The sequence below is a fragment of the Lycium ferocissimum genome, chromosome 5 (assembly GCF_029784015.1).
Source record: "Lycium ferocissimum isolate CSIRO_LF1 chromosome 5, AGI_CSIRO_Lferr_CH_V1, whole genome shotgun sequence".
NCBI classification, from domain to species: Eukaryota; Viridiplantae; Streptophyta; class Magnoliopsida; order Solanales; family Solanaceae; genus Lycium; species Lycium ferocissimum.
Genome location: NC_081346.1, coordinates 172227 through 190177, shown reverse-complemented (window position 1 = coordinate 190177; position 17951 = coordinate 172227). Strand labels below are relative to the sequence as shown.

Below are 17951 nucleotides of genomic sequence, written 5' to 3'. Positions count from 1 at the left end.
ACACTTTTATTTGTTAGAGCGGACAATTAAATATATATTAATTTCTTAAGGTATATATATATATATATATATATATCCGCGTCTGAATATATACATATCATAGGTCGCGTATAGATAAGGGGCATTAAGGACAAATTGGTACATACAATAAAGAAAGGGAGTAAAATAAAATAGTGGAAAGAATAGAATAGAGCAAAGAGATGAAATTTCAAACGCGGTGGTGGGGTTTTACAAGTGACATTTGTAATCTAATTTTAAACAAACAACAAAAACTCTTTCTTCTTCTCTCTGTCTCTCTCCGAGGAAGTAAGTATAGCTCTGACCGGCGTTTAGGAATTGATCATCATTCATCACATAGAGTTTTGTAGCTGACTCTCTCGTCAGCAGGCAGGTCTGTCTGTTCACTTTATCCTCTGCTTTACACATAGTCAACAATTGGTTACTACTTACTAGGGTTCGACTCACTGTACTACCTTCTTCTTTTTTTCTAGCATGCGATTCTACCAGTCTAAAAGGTTTTTGCTTTATGCAAAACCGCTGTTGTCAATTTTCTTTTTTCTTAATTGTTCTCGTGGGTTACTTATAATGATTAGTCTTCTCTGTTAGATATTTTGTGCTTGTATGCTTTCTACTCCTGTGTTTCACCTTTTGGGTGCCAAATATTCATGAGGAACGCAGCACTTCAACTCTTCCTTTTTATTTCTCGGGATAACTGACTTTAGCACAAAAGTTGGTGTTTTACAGCTTCATATGGCCATTACTCATAGCGTCTTATAAGCACGAAAGTTTTCTAATTGGAAACCCTTCCTAGTAATGTTAATTATATTTTATTCCCTTTCACATTTTATTATGGGATTCATATCGACTTGCAAAATACATTTGCACAATTATACAGTCTATCATAGAAGAAAGACACTTCTATTTGGGCAATCAAACCATTTCAGGTTCTTTATATCATTAAAAAAAATAAAAACTTTATGGATAAAATGGAAAGGAAATGCTTCTGAGTTTCAAATGAACATGCTTGTTTAACTTATACTGCTTTTTATGCCTTGCTGATACTCTTGAGCAGTTTGGAACCTTTATTAATTTTTCATTTTTCACTTATATAATCAAGGTTAACTATGGCTGGTGGACATAGAATGGTTCAATTTAATCATCAATCACTCTTTCCTCTGCTCAGGGGTAGATTTTGACCATATGACAAATACTTTGATAGGGCCTCTAGCAAGTGAATGTTGTTTTCGTGTACTTCAATAGGTTCATCCCTATTCACAACAAATCTTTTTTTTTTTTTTTTTGGGATGAAGTCCTATTTACAACAAATCTCACTGCATTCAATCTTGGACAGGGTAAATTGTTTCCTCTTCTTTTTCTTTGACAAAAATATTTTTTTACCTTATAGGTTATGATCTGAATCTGCCATTGCAGTTGCCACAGATTATATGTAGTCGTCGCAGCTTAGTATCTTTGGTTTCTAGAGTCAACTCTTGATGTGATATTGATGAAAGGCTAAGGTTAAAATGTCTCCTTATCTGGCTTAGTTGATTTGAAAACTTTTGTTGTTAAAATATGTTTGCTGACTCCTAAGCAACATGACAACTGAGAGTCCTATGAGAATAATCGAAGACAGTAGAACAGAAAAGTGGGTTTCTTCAAAGGACGCGGTCTCCTTTGCATCCTCTATGAATGAAGTGGCAGCTGATGAACTGGGATTGCTTCTTAAAGGTCATAAAATTCATGGGAATAATAGAAATAACGTTCCAAATCGTAGTGGTAGTGCGCCTCCAAGTATGGAGAGCTCATTTTCAGCCTTTGGGAACTTTGTCTATGATCAAAGCTCTGGCCAGAAGTTGAGTATGGCAAGCTTTGACAGTGCCATGCAGAACTGGCAGTCTGAAGAGCAGATGCGTGCAGATCCCTCCTATTTTGCGTACTACAACTCTAATGTCAACTTGAATCCTAGGCTTCCTCCTCCTATTATTTCAAGGGAGAACAGGCACCTGGCACACCATTTTGCAGATCTGGGTGATACCTGCCAGTTAAATTCTTCTGACAATAGTGGGGATGGATCCTTGCATGTGACTAGAAGTTCTCTCTCAACTCATGCTGAGGAGCCTGAGGATGAAAATTTACCACAAAGTACTTCAGACGATATGGCCCAAAGTCGTGCTTCAGGACTGCGCATGGCCTCCTTTGCAGGTCAACATAAAAGTTTGGTTGACCTAATCCAGGTATCGAAGTTTGAGAATATTTCTTCCGTTATGTGTATTGTTTTCTTTTTTCCAAGTTTCTCTTTGTATGTGCTCACTTGTCAACATCCAAGAAGTTTGCTTAATTTTTCTTAAGCCTGTATTTGCACTGATTGGCAAGCTATGTTGAATACTCAGCCCATAAAACTTCACATGTTGGAATGTTAGTTTTGTTTAATCTTCTTTTAATTTTGCATGGAATGTAACATTCAATTCTCTTCGTGGTGTCTGGGGATTTAACGAATACAAAATATATTGAGTTATCAATGGTTACAGTAGTGGGGCCTTCAGCTCATGAATACGTATTGGCTTGTTGTTGATCTACCTTGGTACACCAATCTCTACTTAGTTAAGCCTGAAATACTAGGCATGTTGCCATGACATGTGGGTACATTGTCCTAATGAATGAGAACATAGTATCATTTAGAGTTCTGGAGTGCTATCTTTTCTTGTTCCATGCTGCTTATGCTGTTGACTGATTGATCACAGGAGGACTTCCCTCGCACTCCATCACCAGTTTACAGTCAATCTCGGCCCTCTGGTCATGTTGCTGGGGAGGAGCCAACTGATTCTGATATTCAATCTCTTACACTGGACGGTCTCTGCATTGATATTTCAAATAAACAAGGTGTAGACGCTTGTGCGGATGTCTCAGGTGACCATGATACAGCTGGCTCAGATCAGTCTTTGGACATTACACTTGAAAAAGAATCTTGTGTTGACAATCTTGGGAGGTCTCATTCCCCTCAGAAGAATGAAAAACCAGCTAATAATGCACATATGGTGAATGAGCTCTTAGTCAGTGATGAGATAGCATCAGGTACTTCAAAGAACGTTCCAGCTTCAGAGGGTAGTAAGAACAAGGATGAACAATATTTTCACAGCAGGAACGGAGTAGAACAGCAACAGCAGCAGCAGTATCACTCCCAGCGAAGCACGACTTACCAAGTTAATGGCCCACAAGTTCAAGTAAATACTCTTGGGACTAATGCACTACCGAATAGCCTAGCAAAAGGTTATGGTCATAGGTCATTCTCCTCAGCTGAGGTACAAGCAGCTCCTCAAGGTTCTGGCCTCACACCTCCTCTTTATGCAACTGCTGCAGCCTATATGGCTTCCGGTAACCCGTACTATTCTAACTTGAGTCCATCTGGTGGATATGCCCCTCAATACAATATAGGGGGATATGCTTTGGGTTCGCCTTCTCTTCCTCCATTTTTAGCTGGATATCCATCTCATTCTGCTCTATCTATGCATATTAATGCTGGTTCTGGACGAAGCATCAGCGGTCAAAGTTTTACACCAAGGGAAAACATTCCACAAGTGGGTGATCTGCAGCATTTAACCAAGTTTTATGGGCATCATGGATTAATGGTGCATCCTTCTATCCCGGATCCTTTCCATATGCAGTACTTGCATCATCCTGTTGATGATTCACACACTGCTTCTGGTCAGTATATGCGTTTTCCATCACCGGGCCTGGTTGGCCTTGAAATTGATTCTTATGCTTCGCAGAAAGAGCCAAATCTCCCTTCCTATATGGCTGAACAGAATTTTCATCGTCCACCAATTGGAAGTCTGAACTTACCAAGTCCTGGAAGAATGATAATTCCGGGTAATAATTATTTGGGAAGTCCATCGGGCCTGGGATTCGCGCAACAGTTTCCAGTGTCGCCTCTTGGTAGTCCTGTACTTCCAGGATCCCCTGTGGGAAGAAGGAATGAAGTTAATTCTGCCCCTGGTTCAGTTAGAAATAATGGATTGTATTCTGGATGGTCTGTGCAAAGGGGTTCTGGTAGCTTGAATGACTCTAAAAGACATTCATTTCTCGAAGAACTGAAACAAAGCAATGCTCGAAGAATTGACCTCTCTGATATTGCAGGTCGTGTGGTTGAATTCAGGTAGTATATATGTACCAACTTTGTATCTTCTGCATTAAAATTTCAGTAAAATACCAAAGGTTTGAAGTTAATTTAATGTTTCTTTAACCTCAGTGTTGATCAGCATGGGAGTCGGTTTATACAGCAGAAATTGGAAAATTGTAGTGTTGAAGAGAAAGCGTCTGTTTTTAATGAAATTCTTCCACATGCTTCAAAACTAATAACAGATGTTTTTGGGAACTATGTCATTCAAAAGGTAGCCATTCTGGTTCTCTGTACTTCTACATCTCTTCAGGACATTTTAAGTTTTTTAAACCCTTGAGCCTTTAACCGTCCACCATCTTAAACCATTGCATATCTGAATTATGTGTCCAGTTCTTTGAGCATGGAAGTCATGAGCAAAGAGAGATGTTGGCATGTCAATTAACAGGACAGATGCTGCCTTTAAGTTTGCAAATGTATGGCTGTCGTGTTATTCAAAAGGTATATCCTCATCTCAAGTATACAAATATATTTTTATGATTGGAATCATATGGAGGTTGTTATTCTTGCATGACGAACAACTTGTATATGGGGATTTTCCCAATCAATAAAATTATTGTCTTGTTAAAAAAAATTGCTGCATAAAGTTATAAGAGCATAAGAGCGGGAGTCACATTTACGTATGTGCACAGTCATCAATGTTTTTTCCATGTAGATGTCAGGCTTGCTCAATCCTTCTAGACTTGAATCTGATCATGCTTGCATAACTGTGGGGAACAATATTTGCTCAAAAAAAAAAAAAAAAAAGTGAAACATGTGGTTCACTACCTCATGTAAGAAGTAGTGCCCTGGAGCAGGCTTTTTGGTTGCTAATATACTTTTAAAAGACTTCATTGAAATAATGACCCCAATTTAAAAGAAAAAGATAGAGAATACTGAAATAGTGGCTGAAATTTGAAGACTTTCTCGATACAGGATCCTTGATTTGACTTAGTGAATAGCTGCTCAATTTTAAAGAACTTCCCGATGTACATGCTCTCTAAGCAACGTCGTCATCATCAATAGTGGTAAAGTTTTAAATTGTTAATATTGTGCTAAAACTGTTAAGCTATCATACTTTTGCTTTTTACCATTTGCACTTAATTAGGGTTTTGATGATCCATACTTTGATTGATGGGCTTCTCCAACCAATTCTTGGCTCTCTAGATTCACTTACCTATTTGGGCAGAAATACTATTTCAGTATTTGGCCATAAGTAGTTGTAGATACTGAAATTTAGTATTTGAACTTTAAGTTACTTATCAAAAAAGTATTCGAATTTTAAGTGAAATATTGGCTTAAAAGGGGTACTTCAAACAAAATTTTGGTTTGTGCTTACAAATATTCAACTTCTTTTTCAAATGAAGTCATGACCAAACACAGCTTCAACTTCCACAAATACTTTTCACGTTCTACTTCAATAACACTTTTTTTTTAATTTACTCAAATATCGTCCAAGCGCCTACTAATATTGCTAATCAACTGGATCTCCTAAAGGGTAGAGCTGATTCAGCCTGCATTTAATAATGAAAGCAGATTGTAAGGTCATTTTTATAGGTTATAAACCATGGTCGACAACTATTTCATTATTATGTATTTCATTATTATATCTGAGAAGTGCACGTTTATTCTGCTAATGTTTTGTGCACTCCAGTATAGGAGTTTCTTTTTTCCCTTTTCATCCAAGCGATTCAGTAAGTTGTACACATAAAGATGCCATGTCTCTTATCTTTCTCCCAAAAAAAAAGGATGCCATGTCTCTTATCTAACCAAACATGAATTGTCTTGCCGTTGATGTTCTTTCTAGGCCCTGGAAGTTATCGATCTTGATCAGAAAACAGAACTTGTCCATGAACTCAATGGGCATGTAATGAGGTGTGTACGAGATCAAAACGGGAACCATGTAATCCAAAAATGTATTGAGTGCATACCTACTGAAAAAATTAGCTTTATTATCTCCTCATTCCAAGGCCAAGTAGCTATATTGTCTACTCATCCTTATGGTTGCCGTGTAATCCAGGTAATATTAAACTATGTTGTATTATGAGATATAGTTACTTTGTTTTATATTTCAGCTGACGCCATCTCCTTTCATATGAATTTTTCAAAGAGAGTATTGGAACATTGTTCAGAAAACTCTCAAAGTCAGTGTATAGTGCATGAAATTTTGGAATCTGCTTATGCTCTTGCTCAAGATCAGTATGGGAACTATGTCACCCAGGTTTGTATCTTTTTTCCAGGCAATATCCGATAACTTCCTTTCCTATCGTCAAGTTCCGTAACTTCGTGATCGCTTTATGCCACTTCTTCTCTTCCAACCCTAACAAAAAGCAACTATTGCGCAAACCAGAAGAAAGGTTAACTAGCTTGCTGTAACTGGGGGCATTATCATCTTACACTGGCTTATTTTAAGTGTTCTGTAAAGTCCTTTCTTTCAATTAGTCCTCGATGTCATTCGATAAGAACTAAAATATAAAATTATTTTCATTGGATAAAGTGGCGCACTAGATGAATAGATTGAGAAACTTCCCCTTGGTTTTCCTGGGTGACTCTGCTACTATTACTGTCTGCATGCACCCAACCCCCCCCCCCCCCCCCCCCAAAAAAAAAAAAACACACACACACAAAAAAAAAAAAAAAAAAGGAAAAGGGAAAGCGCAAAACTAATAAATGACTCTGAATGGTGTGTTTAACTGGAAAATGGAAACAGTTTGCTTTTGGGGCAGTGATGGACTGAGGGGCGGCGCAGGTAGTATTATCATAAGAATTTAGTGCATGTGCAATTGTTACGTGAAACTGAATCTGTGGCTGCAGCATGTTCTGGAGAGGGGAAGACCCCATGAAAGAAGTCGAATTATTGGAAAGTTGACTGGAAATGTTGTGCAATTAAGCCAACACAAATATGCCTCAAATGTTGTTGAGAAGTGTCTGGAACATGGTGATTCAACTGAGAGAGAGCTTTTGATTGAGGAGATTCTTGCAGAGTCAGAGGGGAATGACAGTTTACTGGTAAGATGATCTGAATCATCTTATTTACTATTCTTTACCTTTTCCTTTTCACATATGCAGTGCAGTAATTAATTATTTCACATAGCAATTTCTGTGAAACCCCTTTTGTAAAGGACGATAGGAAGGCCATGTGCCTAAACTGAATTAAGCCAACTCTCAGTACTTGTTCAATTACTGATGGTCATTTGACAAAGAATTAAAACTTGGTCCGTTCCCTCTGTAGTTGTGCTGATTATTTTCTGAATCAGACTTCAGTGAGATATAAAACCTAGAATTCTACCATCAGATGGCAGTTTTTGAAAAGTGCAGATTGGACTCATATATCAACAATTCTCTCTTTGGAATTATAACCTAGCTCTTTCTCTAGCCTCATCAGCTTGCAATCTTTTCCTCATTCTGTTTCACTTCAAGATAACTTTTCCAGTTTAGACGTTACGAGAACATTTTAGGAGAAATAGTGAAACAGATACCTTGATTTAAAAAAAAAAAAAAACAATAACTACTAAGGAGTTATAAGCCACAGAAGAAGAGGGAATGTGAATGAAAAGGACAACTTAGATAAATTGTTAGTTGAAACGGGAAAAGACCTTTTCTCAATATGTTGAGGATCTTATAGATCAATTGTTGCAATACTTCTTTTTTTTTTTTTTTTTGAAAAAAAAGGATACTAGTTTTGCTTAACTGAAGGTCCAGCTATGAAGCTGTGCCGTACTAGCCGTGCACACCTGTCGTATGTTATGGGATGAGTTACACAGTCACAGCTCTTAGCTTATCCACTATCTCATTATCTATGGGTCTCTCTCTCTCTCTCTTGTGCATCACCAATCTTTGCTTGCTGATTATTTTTCTCATTGCATGCACATCTATGAATAGTGAATAGTCTATGCAAGGGAGATGAGTTAGGATGGATTCCTTGATTGTTTTCGTACTTGCGCTGTTTTAACACGGTAGATCTAATATGCCTCTTTTTGGGGGCTAAGTATAATCAACAAGCTTTGGATACGGGGTTACTTTATCCTAGAGTGGCGAGGTTAATATGGGGGCTGACGATAACGATCTATCCACCATGGAAAGAGGTGTTTACAATAGTGAAGCTAATTGCTAACTGAAAGTAGTTTGGAAAAGATTTTGAACTATACAACTACCTATGCTGACAGAAGTTTTAGACTCTAGGAGTCTCACCCTTGTCACTTGGGCTAGTGCACTTAGACTGAGATAGCAATGGATTTTATTTACCTTAAAGCTAATTGGTAGGAGGTGGTCTCAGCTGTATGTCTAGCATTTTGTGTAGAACTATTATCATTTTACTCACTCACCTATATGGTGAGTTGTGAAGTGCTTATTCTTTCGAAACAATGACAAATGAGCTCTTGCCTGGATTGACTTATTCACTCGACAATTTTGGCTCTCATTGTAGACGATGATGAAGGACCAATTTGCGAATTATGTGGTCCAGAAGATTCTCGAGATTAGCAACGATAAGCATCAGGAAATTCTGCTAAGCCGAATCAGAGTTCATCTTCATGCGTTGAAGAAATACACCTACGGAAAACACATAGTGGCTCGATTTGAACAGCTCTCCGAGCAGCTGTCTGATGAAGGTGTGTAGAGGTTAAGTGCTCCGCTTTATTTGTGCAGCTGCAAGTTATTATTTGTTGCTGCCGTTGTGTCTGATTATTTGACATGTTTTAGGGGATTTTAGTGCTTTGATTTATCCATACATGTTTGCACATTCTACCATTTGTCATGCAGATATTGGAACCTGTGAACCCTAGATTGTGAACAAAGATTGTCAGTTTTCTACTCGTTTGGCGGGCGATAGAATTGTTTGCAGCAGCCAGACTGTTGATTGTCCAGTAAGCAGCAGTACGAAAGTGCCCGTCTGTCCCTTAGGGGTCATCCGTGGTTACTGCTTAAGCTCATTGATTCTCCAGGAACGAAGATAGTGTGTTGTTTTATTTGCCAACTGTATCCAAGAATGTAGATATCTTGAATAATCAAGCATGTATTCTGGGAGAAATATTTATTACATGTTAAATTAGTGGTGAAGATTTGCTTGCTTCGGATGTGGCTTTAAACATGCTCAAAAGCAATTCAGGGACTCTGCTATGACTCAAGGGCATTTTCGTTTTTGTTCTCAGGGAAAAAGGGTGGTTGTAGGGGAATCAGAGTTCTGACAGGAGATGTCATTCTCTTAAACCCAAAGGGAAGTCGAATGAATGCCGAGTACGTGATCTTGCAAGTTAGAGGACAATTATCCTTAATTTGTTAGAGCAGAGCCCTTGTATACAGCAGCAGAAAAACATACGAATACTCTTTTTGGTTTTTCCAACCTAGTCATGCTAGTCTCAATTGGGACGTACTGGATGAAGAAAATCAAATTGAAAAACTAAGAAGAAATCAAATAGGATTAGCAACTATACGTACTTTGGGATAAGTAATAATAGGAAGAATTGAGATTTCATATTCTTCAACCAAAGATCTTGTTACAGCTTTAAGAACAAAAGAACTATTGGTAAGGAGCATTTTGCTCCTCTTAGTGGACTAACTTGGCATGAATTCAAATTAGCTGAGGTAATTAGTATTCCCTCCGTTTCAATTTATGTGAATCCATTTGACTGGGTACCGAATTTAAGGAAAAAGAGAAGATTTTTAAATTTGTGATCCTTAATGAGTCGCATATTTGTTGTGTAGTTATAAATCATTGCATAAAGGTAAAGTGTTTTTAAATATAAAAAAAAGTCATCCTTTTTGTCACGGACTAATAAGGAAATAGATTTATATAAATTGAAACAGTAGGAATATGATATTTGAAACATGATTTTCCATGGCTCCTGTTTCAAATGAATGTTTTAGTTCAATTTTTCAGAAGATTAAAGAATAAGCGAAATATTACTTTAGCTTTGTTGGTCAGACTAGTGAGATTAATCTAAACTCTTTTAGCTTTGCAACTTAAAATAGACAGCATGTATTTGAAAATAGGCAAAAAACTATTCCAATAAATTCTTTATGCTTATTATGTATTTGAATGAAAGTTGTTCATCTACCGTCTCCGTAATTTACCAACTACCAAGGGTGTGTTCGGCATGACGGAAAATGTTTCCTGAAAAATGTGTTATTGGAAAATAAGTGAATTTCTACTTATTTTCTCATATTCGTTTGGATTGCGAAAAATAAGTGAATTTCTTACTTATTTTCTCATATTCGTTTGGTTGGTAGAAAATATTTTCAGGAAAATACCTATCCAAGGCCCATAACTCCACCCCTACCCCACCCCCCCTAATTTTTTTTTTTGAACTTTTTAATTTTTTTTTTTTTGGATTGTCTAAACCACCACATCCCTCGCCCCCACCCCGCAGGGACACATACCACACCAACCCCCACAACCACCCATCACCCCTTCCAATACCCACACAAACTTTCAATTTTTCTAATTTTTTAATAAAGGTAAAACTAAATAGGAAGTAGAAAATTCGGGAGGAGGTAAGGGGTGCGTGCGGAGGGTGGGTGTAGAGAATCAAAAAAGAAAACTTTTTGAAACTTTCAAAAAAATTAATTCTTTTGGAGGGGGCGGTGGGGTGTCGGGAGGAGGGGTGGTCATGGGGGTGTGGGGTGAAAAAAATAATTAAAAAAAAGAAACTTTTAAAACTTTTTTTAAGAAAAAAGAAAAAAAAATTGGGTGGGTCGCGAGGGTAGGGTGCGGGGTGGGTTGAGTTGCGTGGGGGGGGGGGGAGGGATCTGGTGGTGTAGAAACGAAAAAGAATTTTTTTTTTTTAAAAAAAAAAAAAATTTAGGGAGGGTGGAGTGGGTGCGTGGGGTGCGGGGTGTGGCGTAGGGGAAGTGGTTGGGGGGAGAGGGGGAAGGGATGTGGTTGTGTAGAAACCCAAAATAAAAATTAAAAAAAAAATTAGGAGGGTGGGAAGGGGCAAAGGGTGGGGTGTGGGGTGCGGCGTTCAGGGAGTGAGGGTGGGGTGGTGGACGTGGTTGGTATTTGGTGATTGGGGGTGAGTTAGGTGGTTGGTGAAATGCACTTGTGGACTTGTTTTCCTTACTTTTATTAGGAAAGTCATTTTCCCCATTTTTGAGGAACTTGTTTTCCTAAAGAAAATATTTTTTAAAATTTTTGACCAAACGAACATGAGAAAATTGGAAAACATTTTCTGAAAAATGCTTTCCTTCATACCGAACACACCCTAAGTGAGTGAAGTACTTTTCACAACCTGATCCAAACACTAGCTTTGTTCTATTTCTCAAACATGCGCCAAACATGGTATTCCAGGCTCAGTCTCAGTAAAGTTAAACTGTAAATGAAAAATTAAGGGAAGGGGAGAGCGAACAGACTCCGTCAAGTTTACTGAGCTCTCTCACAATCACCATTACACAACTTATGTGTGCAATTTAGAGCATCAACCATCACCAAGAGTGGGGAAGATGGGAAGCAAAATTTGTGGATGCGCATCTATAACAAATTTTATGATGACAGACACCACAGTTAACCCATCTAACCAACGCTAGCTTCCAGCTTGAGCGCGTAACGTTAGTCAAATCATTGTACTATATGTCTGCTGTCACGCATGGCGTCTATCAGCAAGCAATATATCTTTCCAAGCTTCATAAAACGTCCAAGTAATGCCTGATGATGGCATTACTTTTAAGCAACTCGCACCCCAGCCTCTATAAAGGCCTAACAGACCCTCCGCCCTAATGACTTCTGATAGTGCTGCGACCATGTTCGGTGGACACTTACCTTGCAAAGCACCCACCATTAGCCGCTTTCTCGCCACCTCCAATGGATAACTAATAGTGCTTGCTGTTAAACCTGATCAAACAAAACATTAACTCTTTAGGTCGCATGGTAATCTCATAATCTGTCTACAGTAATGTCGCAGGCCAAAGGCAGATAAGAGTCTCATCAAGGTTAAAAAAGCATGCCATAAATGAACAACAGATAATCCCAAATAAAACCACACCTCTATTTGCAGTTAAAGGAACTTTAAAAGTGGAAAATACTTTCCCTCAAAGAATAAAATATTCCACTAACATATAAAAGCTTGAGATTAAACATGATGAAGTCCTTTGACTTGCTTCGCAAAGTCCAAAATTTCTACTTTATTTTAGGAAATCAAATATATGAAGATTTACTATGTCTCCTTATTTAGCATATATGAGATCTATCAGAACTGATATCACCTTCCTCCATTGAAATGGAAACCTGCTCCAATATCAAGACATTCTTTATCTTTACTGGCACCATCTTATAGGAATTTTCTGGTTTCTCTTGTTCTGTGCTGAACACTATCAATGTGATAATATCAAAGGTGCATATTTAACATTTAAGGAGAGAACATCGTGTTGCTATCCACTTATTTTAGCCAAAGGCTCCTAGATTTTTTATGCCAAATTATTCTTGCTTGCATATTTCATAAAGAACCCATTGTATCCCTGCTCTCTGGACCATCTCATCATCAGAGAGGGTACATGATTCAGCAACATTATTGCCATTGCACATCTATCAATTGCTCAGCAACATTAGGGCCAATTGCTCATTTGCAATTAAACTTGCATTTAACATTTGTCTTCCACCTGCACAAGCATTTTGCGCGTAAGTTCAACCCTAACCCTTTTGAGTCTCCTTGCTAGCACCTGTCATAATCTTTATAGACACTCCCCACCAGAATGATTGTCAAAAGATACTTAAATGTATGATGCTCCTTCTTTGTCCGAAATTTGTACAATTATTGTCCTTTCTCCTCTCTGCAGCAATGTCACATCTCCTGGCATTGTTCTTTTGACCTCGTGCACCGACGGAGAAAAGCATCACAGGCTTGTCTCAGTCTTTCCTATTTTTCTTCTAGTATTCTACAGCAACATTACATCTTTGTTCTGGTGTTGTTCTTTTGACCTTCCCAGCCAGCATGATACATAGGAAGGGTCTTAAAAAGCTAAATCCAGTATTTGAGATAAAGAATTATCAACCCAAGCACCACGGCGCCGCATACTTTATGGGACCTTAGGTAGTAGAAATATGCTGCACAAATTTTAAAAAAAATTGCGGCAGCTTTTTTAGCCTTTCTCATTATGATTATCTGGTTTTGAGGTGTAATCTGTGCTGACGAAGTCCAATGGACCAACTCTGCTATAATCTCAAACTGCCACTGCTTCAGTTCAACAGGCACCTGTAATGCTAATTTCCAAATCAACACTTCCAGATTTGTGTTAATCATGATATTCCATATCTTCCACGAAACAGGGGCTTGGGCTAGGAGTAAGGGTGTTTTTTAAGCAGTGATCTAGATGTTCCAGAGTTGTCAATTTCAGATCAGTCCTCTCTACGGCAAAATGGCAGATAACTATAAAGTTCAAGCAAATCTGAACCAAAGAGATTTAGTGTTTGATTCAAGATTCTCACCTGAGAAAGCTCCAACTAGAAGCATCTCCGCACGGCTTAGAGATTCTTTCTTCTGTGCTTGGCAATATGACTTCTTAATTGTCTCGTACATGAAATAGTAACAAGTGCTGTATGGGAGCATGCCAATTAATGTTGGCCCAAGTCCAGCATACAAGCCTCCAATTCCACCCTCCTTGTAAATCTTGCGAACTGCAATGCGTAGACTGGGGTAGACCTCGGGATTCACAGTCAACCGATCCTGTGAAGCACGTTGAATCAGCACTAAAATGTAAAAATCATGTTTCCTTGCCACAATAACTTAATGATACAAGCATCAATATTCTAAAAAGCAAAGCTATTTTTTTCCCAGTGAGAAAATGTCTAGTAAAAATACCTTGAGCACTTCAAGGGGATGACATGCAAGTGTGCTTACAACTCCAGCAGCAGCACCAGCAACAGCAACTGGGGATAGCCATGAGAGAGAAAAGCTGATGCTAGCATTACCTATCTGTATCTTGGGGCAAGCAGTATCCATCCATTTCTCTTGTGCGGAAGTCATTGCTCGTTTGACACACTCAAATGTCCCGAGTTCAATTGCCTGTGATGGAATTATGCGTAGCATGTTAATTGCGTTACCAGACCACAGACCTTGCCAACCCTGCTGTTCAACAACCTGAACAAAACTTGTACCGATGTTTCTGGACCCAACGCCGACTACCATTCTAGTCCTGCATGTTTTAAATACCAAAATTAGGTAACATGAGCCAATTGAAAGCAAATAAAGTAAATTACAGAATCGAGAAGATGAACCTGATGGTTTCAAGAGGAGCTAGAACGGCCTTGGTCATGGCCCCAGCCAAAGCCCCACTCAGAAATTCACCAACTTCTCTAGTCTTGATAAAATCCTGCACACATAAATCAACATTAGAGGGGTCCAATCAGACGACAACAACAAGAGAGAATTGTGTGCTTACATTAAAGGCTTGGCCGACGTCAGGGAAGTTGAGTTGAAGGTTGAATTGAGGGTCCATGGTAGGGGAAAGGTGGAACTCCTTGGGTACAATCATGACACCGTCATATGTATCGCCCACCAGACAGTAACTCTTTTTCTGCGATTGGGATTCGGCAGCCATAAAATGGGTTAAAAGAAGAGATTATTAGTTGTGAGTATATATTCCTGAATGAATTCAAGTGAATAACAAAACAAAAAAACGTGTTTTGTGGGACAAATGTTGCCCCATGGGACGGAGGCGGGCAGATTTTTCAAATTTGCCTCTCTCTCCCTCTTAGACTGCCGATATTGGGATGCCGATATTACTAGGGTTTTCTTCCTCATTCTCATTTGATATTTTCTTTCGCTAAATGGGGGCTCATTTGCACTTTTCCTCCTATTTTCTCCTACTCTTCATTTTTTGTTCTCGTAACAAACAATTTAGTTTATATTTTTCATATTATAATATCTTACAAATTATATCTCGCGACCTCAAAAAATTTATATTTTATTATGCATAAATCCGGTTTTGAAAGGCAAAAATTAAAAACCATCCCATTTATAGGACATTTAAAGACCAGCCCATTTGAAGGGTAAACTGTGCAATTTCTTCAAATAAAATGCGTAAATAGTCACAATTCAAATCGATGATGGGGAATTAGCCACTATTTAAAAGTAATAAGTAACATTTAGCGTGTTTATTAAATCAGACAAATATATTCTTAAATTAAATATGAAAAATCTACAGTATTTTTTCTTCCCGTTCATTCCCTCCTAGCATAATACTCCATTTCGTCCCAACCACAACGATTCGGATTGCATAAGCTAGTTCATATTCTAGTTTTTCTCTTGGCTCTTTCTCGTAGTAAAAATATCTTCTTAGTTTTTCTACTCCACAACGGAGTAAGTTTTCTTGGTTGGAATACTAGATGAAGCTTGATGAAGCTATTATAATAAACATCTTTATTTATTATCTTCTTATGTTGGAATTTTCTCTTTATCATCTTTATACACCAAGGTATTTGATATTAATTATATCTAGTATTTGATATAATTATATCTCTTTACCAAAATCTTTATCTTGTTATCTTATTTCTTATTCGGGAGAAGAGAACGATTTAACAAGTTTATTGATTTAAATGATCTTTATCTTATTTCTTTTAGTCCTAATTCTTGCGGAGGGATTAACTCAAATAAGTTTATTGATTTAAATGATCTTTGTCTTGTTTCTTTCTGTCCTAAATCTCACGGAGGGATTGACTCAAATAAATTTATTGATTTGAGGGATCTTTGTCTTAATTCTTTCAGTCCCAATTCTCACAATTGACTCAAATAAGTTTATTGATTTAGCAAAAGCTAATCGAAAGAGGCTTTTGTTCACTTGGTGCACTCAACTAAGATAATTCTTGTTTAAAGGCATTACTTTAATTGATTAACTACACTAATCGAAAGAGGTGTTATTAATTAATTACTATTTAATGTCGCTAATTAATTGTCAATAAATCAATATATAATATAAAGTTAGGCGTAAGCATAATTGATGTGATGTAATCCCATATGCACCATTCCTATTTATTTATTTTTCTCCTTTTTTGACATTTTTCCTAGTTTCTCCATATTTTCTAATAAAAAGGTTAACTATATTCTACCCTATTTATTGACTATCATTAATCATTAATTATTAATAATTATATTATAAGCTAATGAAGAGTTGAAAAGCCCTCATCAGCTTTCAACTTTTTCAACGTGCCTTCTCCCCGTTATCAAATTTAAGGATATTTATTTCATATATTCTAGCCTATTTATTGAGCATCATTAATTATTAATGACTACTGTAAGCGAATGGAGAATTGAAAAGTCTCCCATCAGCTTTCCATCGTGCCTTCTCCCCTTCAATAAATTTGAGGATATTTATTTCACTATATATATTGTTAGAATTAGCATTGCTTGGACATAGGTTCTTCATATTTTTTTTAAAAGAACTTTTGTACACCTTCTAAATTTTGCCACCAGAATGTGCCTCTGCATATAAGAGTTTTGGTGATGAAATCCTTGCTTTATCTCTTATTCTGGTGATGAATTCGTCATTTTTAAATTTGTTTTTATCTTCTTTTATTACATGTGAGAAGCACTTCTTGCAACGTCATTTTGGCTCGCTATATTGCTTTCCTTAAAATCAACTAATTATCATTTTGTTTTGTTATTTTTTAAATGGGTAATTTTTTTGTGATGTTATAGTTGGGCACCCTCATTAGTTTATGAAAATCCAAGACAGATCAAATGATGTAAATATATGCAGTGGCAAGATTTTAATTGTGTGGAGGTAGGAATCACTATCCTTGTCTTTTTGAGACAAAAAGAGCTTACTAGTTACCTTTGTGTTTTGGAAGAGTGGGGAAGCTTTCAAGACAATGAAACTTTGAACGACATGTCGAGAAGAACAGGTAGAAGGAACTGAAGATTGAGCGGTATCATAATGTTAAATTGATTAGAGAATTCTCTTATATAGCGATAGTTATTCTTAAAAATATTGTAGTCAAATCGGCGTTTATGATAATCTGATATGGATAGGAGAAAGGTTTTTTTTTTTTCTTTGTGTGTGTTTAATTTCGTAATATCTTTTGTTTTAACATAAGTTCCAACTATTGATATTGTATATGTGATACAAAAGAATTAGATTTTTGGTTTCTCAATCTTTGAAAGTTGTATCCTCTGTCTCTTTCTGATCATTTAATATAGTATATGTTTTGTTGTTGCCAGAAAAAAATTCGGGACTTTTTTGCTATTGTGTTTACTTTTTTTTTTATTTTCTCTAATAATGTTAGTGATGTTTTTATTTGTATTAACTTGTAATTTATTTTTTGAATATTTTAAGTTTTGAAATACACAAGGGTTGAATTTATAAACTTATATGTTTCATTTATCTTATGAAAATCAACAAAATATATTATATTTCAGAAATATATTGTGATTACTTTTAATATTTAAGTATTAGAAAAAAAAAATCATAAATCTTTATGACCGCGCTTCGCGCGGACAAATTCACTAGTTAATAGTATAAGCAAGAGTGATGCTATTAATATATTATTGTTATGTGGAGTGATTGTATTAGAAATAAGCAATCATTCTTTAAACGGAGAAATAAATAATAAACTTTTGATTTTATTATAATGATTTTGTCTTGCCAATTCAAAATATCTCAACCTCTCTCTTTTATAAGAAAAATCCAAAAATATTTCTTATTATTATTATTATTATTATTATTATTATTATTATTATTATTATTATTATTATTATTTTTCAAGACTTTTGAACAACTCCTTTGCATCAATTTGGTCCTCTCAAATAGTAACAAAACATAATACAAATATGTAGCCTAGGTGGTTCCAATATTTGTGGGACGATATCTT

The 17951-nt window shown here is 36.7% G+C and overlaps 2 protein-coding genes across 5 annotated transcripts; one reads left to right on the top strand and one right to left on the bottom strand.

Moving 5' to 3' along the window:
- The first annotated feature begins 968 nt into the window (after positions 1-968).
- Positions 969-9279, top strand: LOC132055231 (pumilio homolog 5). Of its 3 annotated transcripts, none has more exons than XM_059446938.1 (10): positions 969-1260; positions 1406-2234; positions 2742-4153; positions 4247-4388; positions 4508-4615; positions 5961-6173; positions 6264-6374; positions 6968-7162; positions 8580-8763; positions 8855-9279. In XM_059446938.1, the coding sequence occupies exons 2-10, from the start codon at positions 1596-1598 to the stop codon at positions 8935-8937; spliced, it is 3087 nt and encodes a 1028-aa protein (XP_059302921.1). In that variant the 5' UTR covers positions 969-1260; positions 1406-1595; the 3' UTR covers positions 8938-9279. The 3 variants fall into 3 exon arrangements, with proteins under 3 accessions (XP_059302921.1, XP_059302923.1, XP_059302922.1); XM_059446940.1 differs by having other exon boundaries at positions 973-1260; positions 8580-8773; positions 8915-9279; XM_059446939.1 differs by having other exon boundaries at positions 981-1260; positions 8915-9279.
- A 2104-nt stretch (positions 9280-11383) lies between these two features.
- Positions 11384-14771, bottom strand: LOC132055230 (probable mitochondrial adenine nucleotide transporter BTL1). 2 transcript variants are annotated; one of them, XM_059446936.1, is made up of 5 exons: positions 14525-14771; positions 14343-14455; positions 13945-14278; positions 13572-13809; positions 11384-11981 (listed from the first exon to the last, which is right to left on the bottom strand). In XM_059446936.1, the coding sequence occupies exons 1-5, from the start codon at positions 14681-14683 to the stop codon at positions 11731-11733; spliced, it is 1095 nt and encodes a 364-aa protein (XP_059302919.1). In that variant the 5' UTR covers positions 14684-14771; the 3' UTR covers positions 11384-11730. The 2 variants fall into 2 exon arrangements, with proteins under 2 accessions (XP_059302919.1, XP_059302920.1); XM_059446937.1 differs by having other exon boundaries at positions 14361-14455.
- Positions 14772-17951: the final 3180 nt, after the last annotated feature.

Bases quoted from the DNA above. Each gene is read 5' to 3' on its own strand.
- LOC132055231 (XM_059446938.1), top strand. From the start codon at position 1,596: ATGACAACTGAGAGTCCTATGAGAATAATCGAAGACAGTAGAACAGAA. The intron at 2,235-2,741 runs GTATCGAAGTTT...GATTGATCACAG, and splicing joins GTTTGGTTGACCTAATCCAG to GAGGACTTCCCTCGCACTCC. The intron at 4,616-5,960 runs GTATATCCTCAT...TGTTCTTTCTAG, and splicing joins GCTGTCGTGTTATTCAAAAG to GCCCTGGAAGTTATCGATCT.
- LOC132055230 (XM_059446936.1), bottom strand. From the start codon at position 14,683: ATGGCTGCCGAATCCCAATCGCAGAAAAAGAGTTACTGTCTGGTGGGC. The intron at 14,456-14,524 runs GTAAGCACACAA...TTATGTGTGCAG, and splicing joins ACGTCGGCCAAGCCTTTAAT to GATTTTATCAAGACTAGAGA. The intron at 11,982-13,571 runs GTGAGAATCTTG...TTGTTTGATCAG, and splicing joins TCTAGTTGGAGCTTTCTCAG to GTTTAACAGCAAGCACTATT.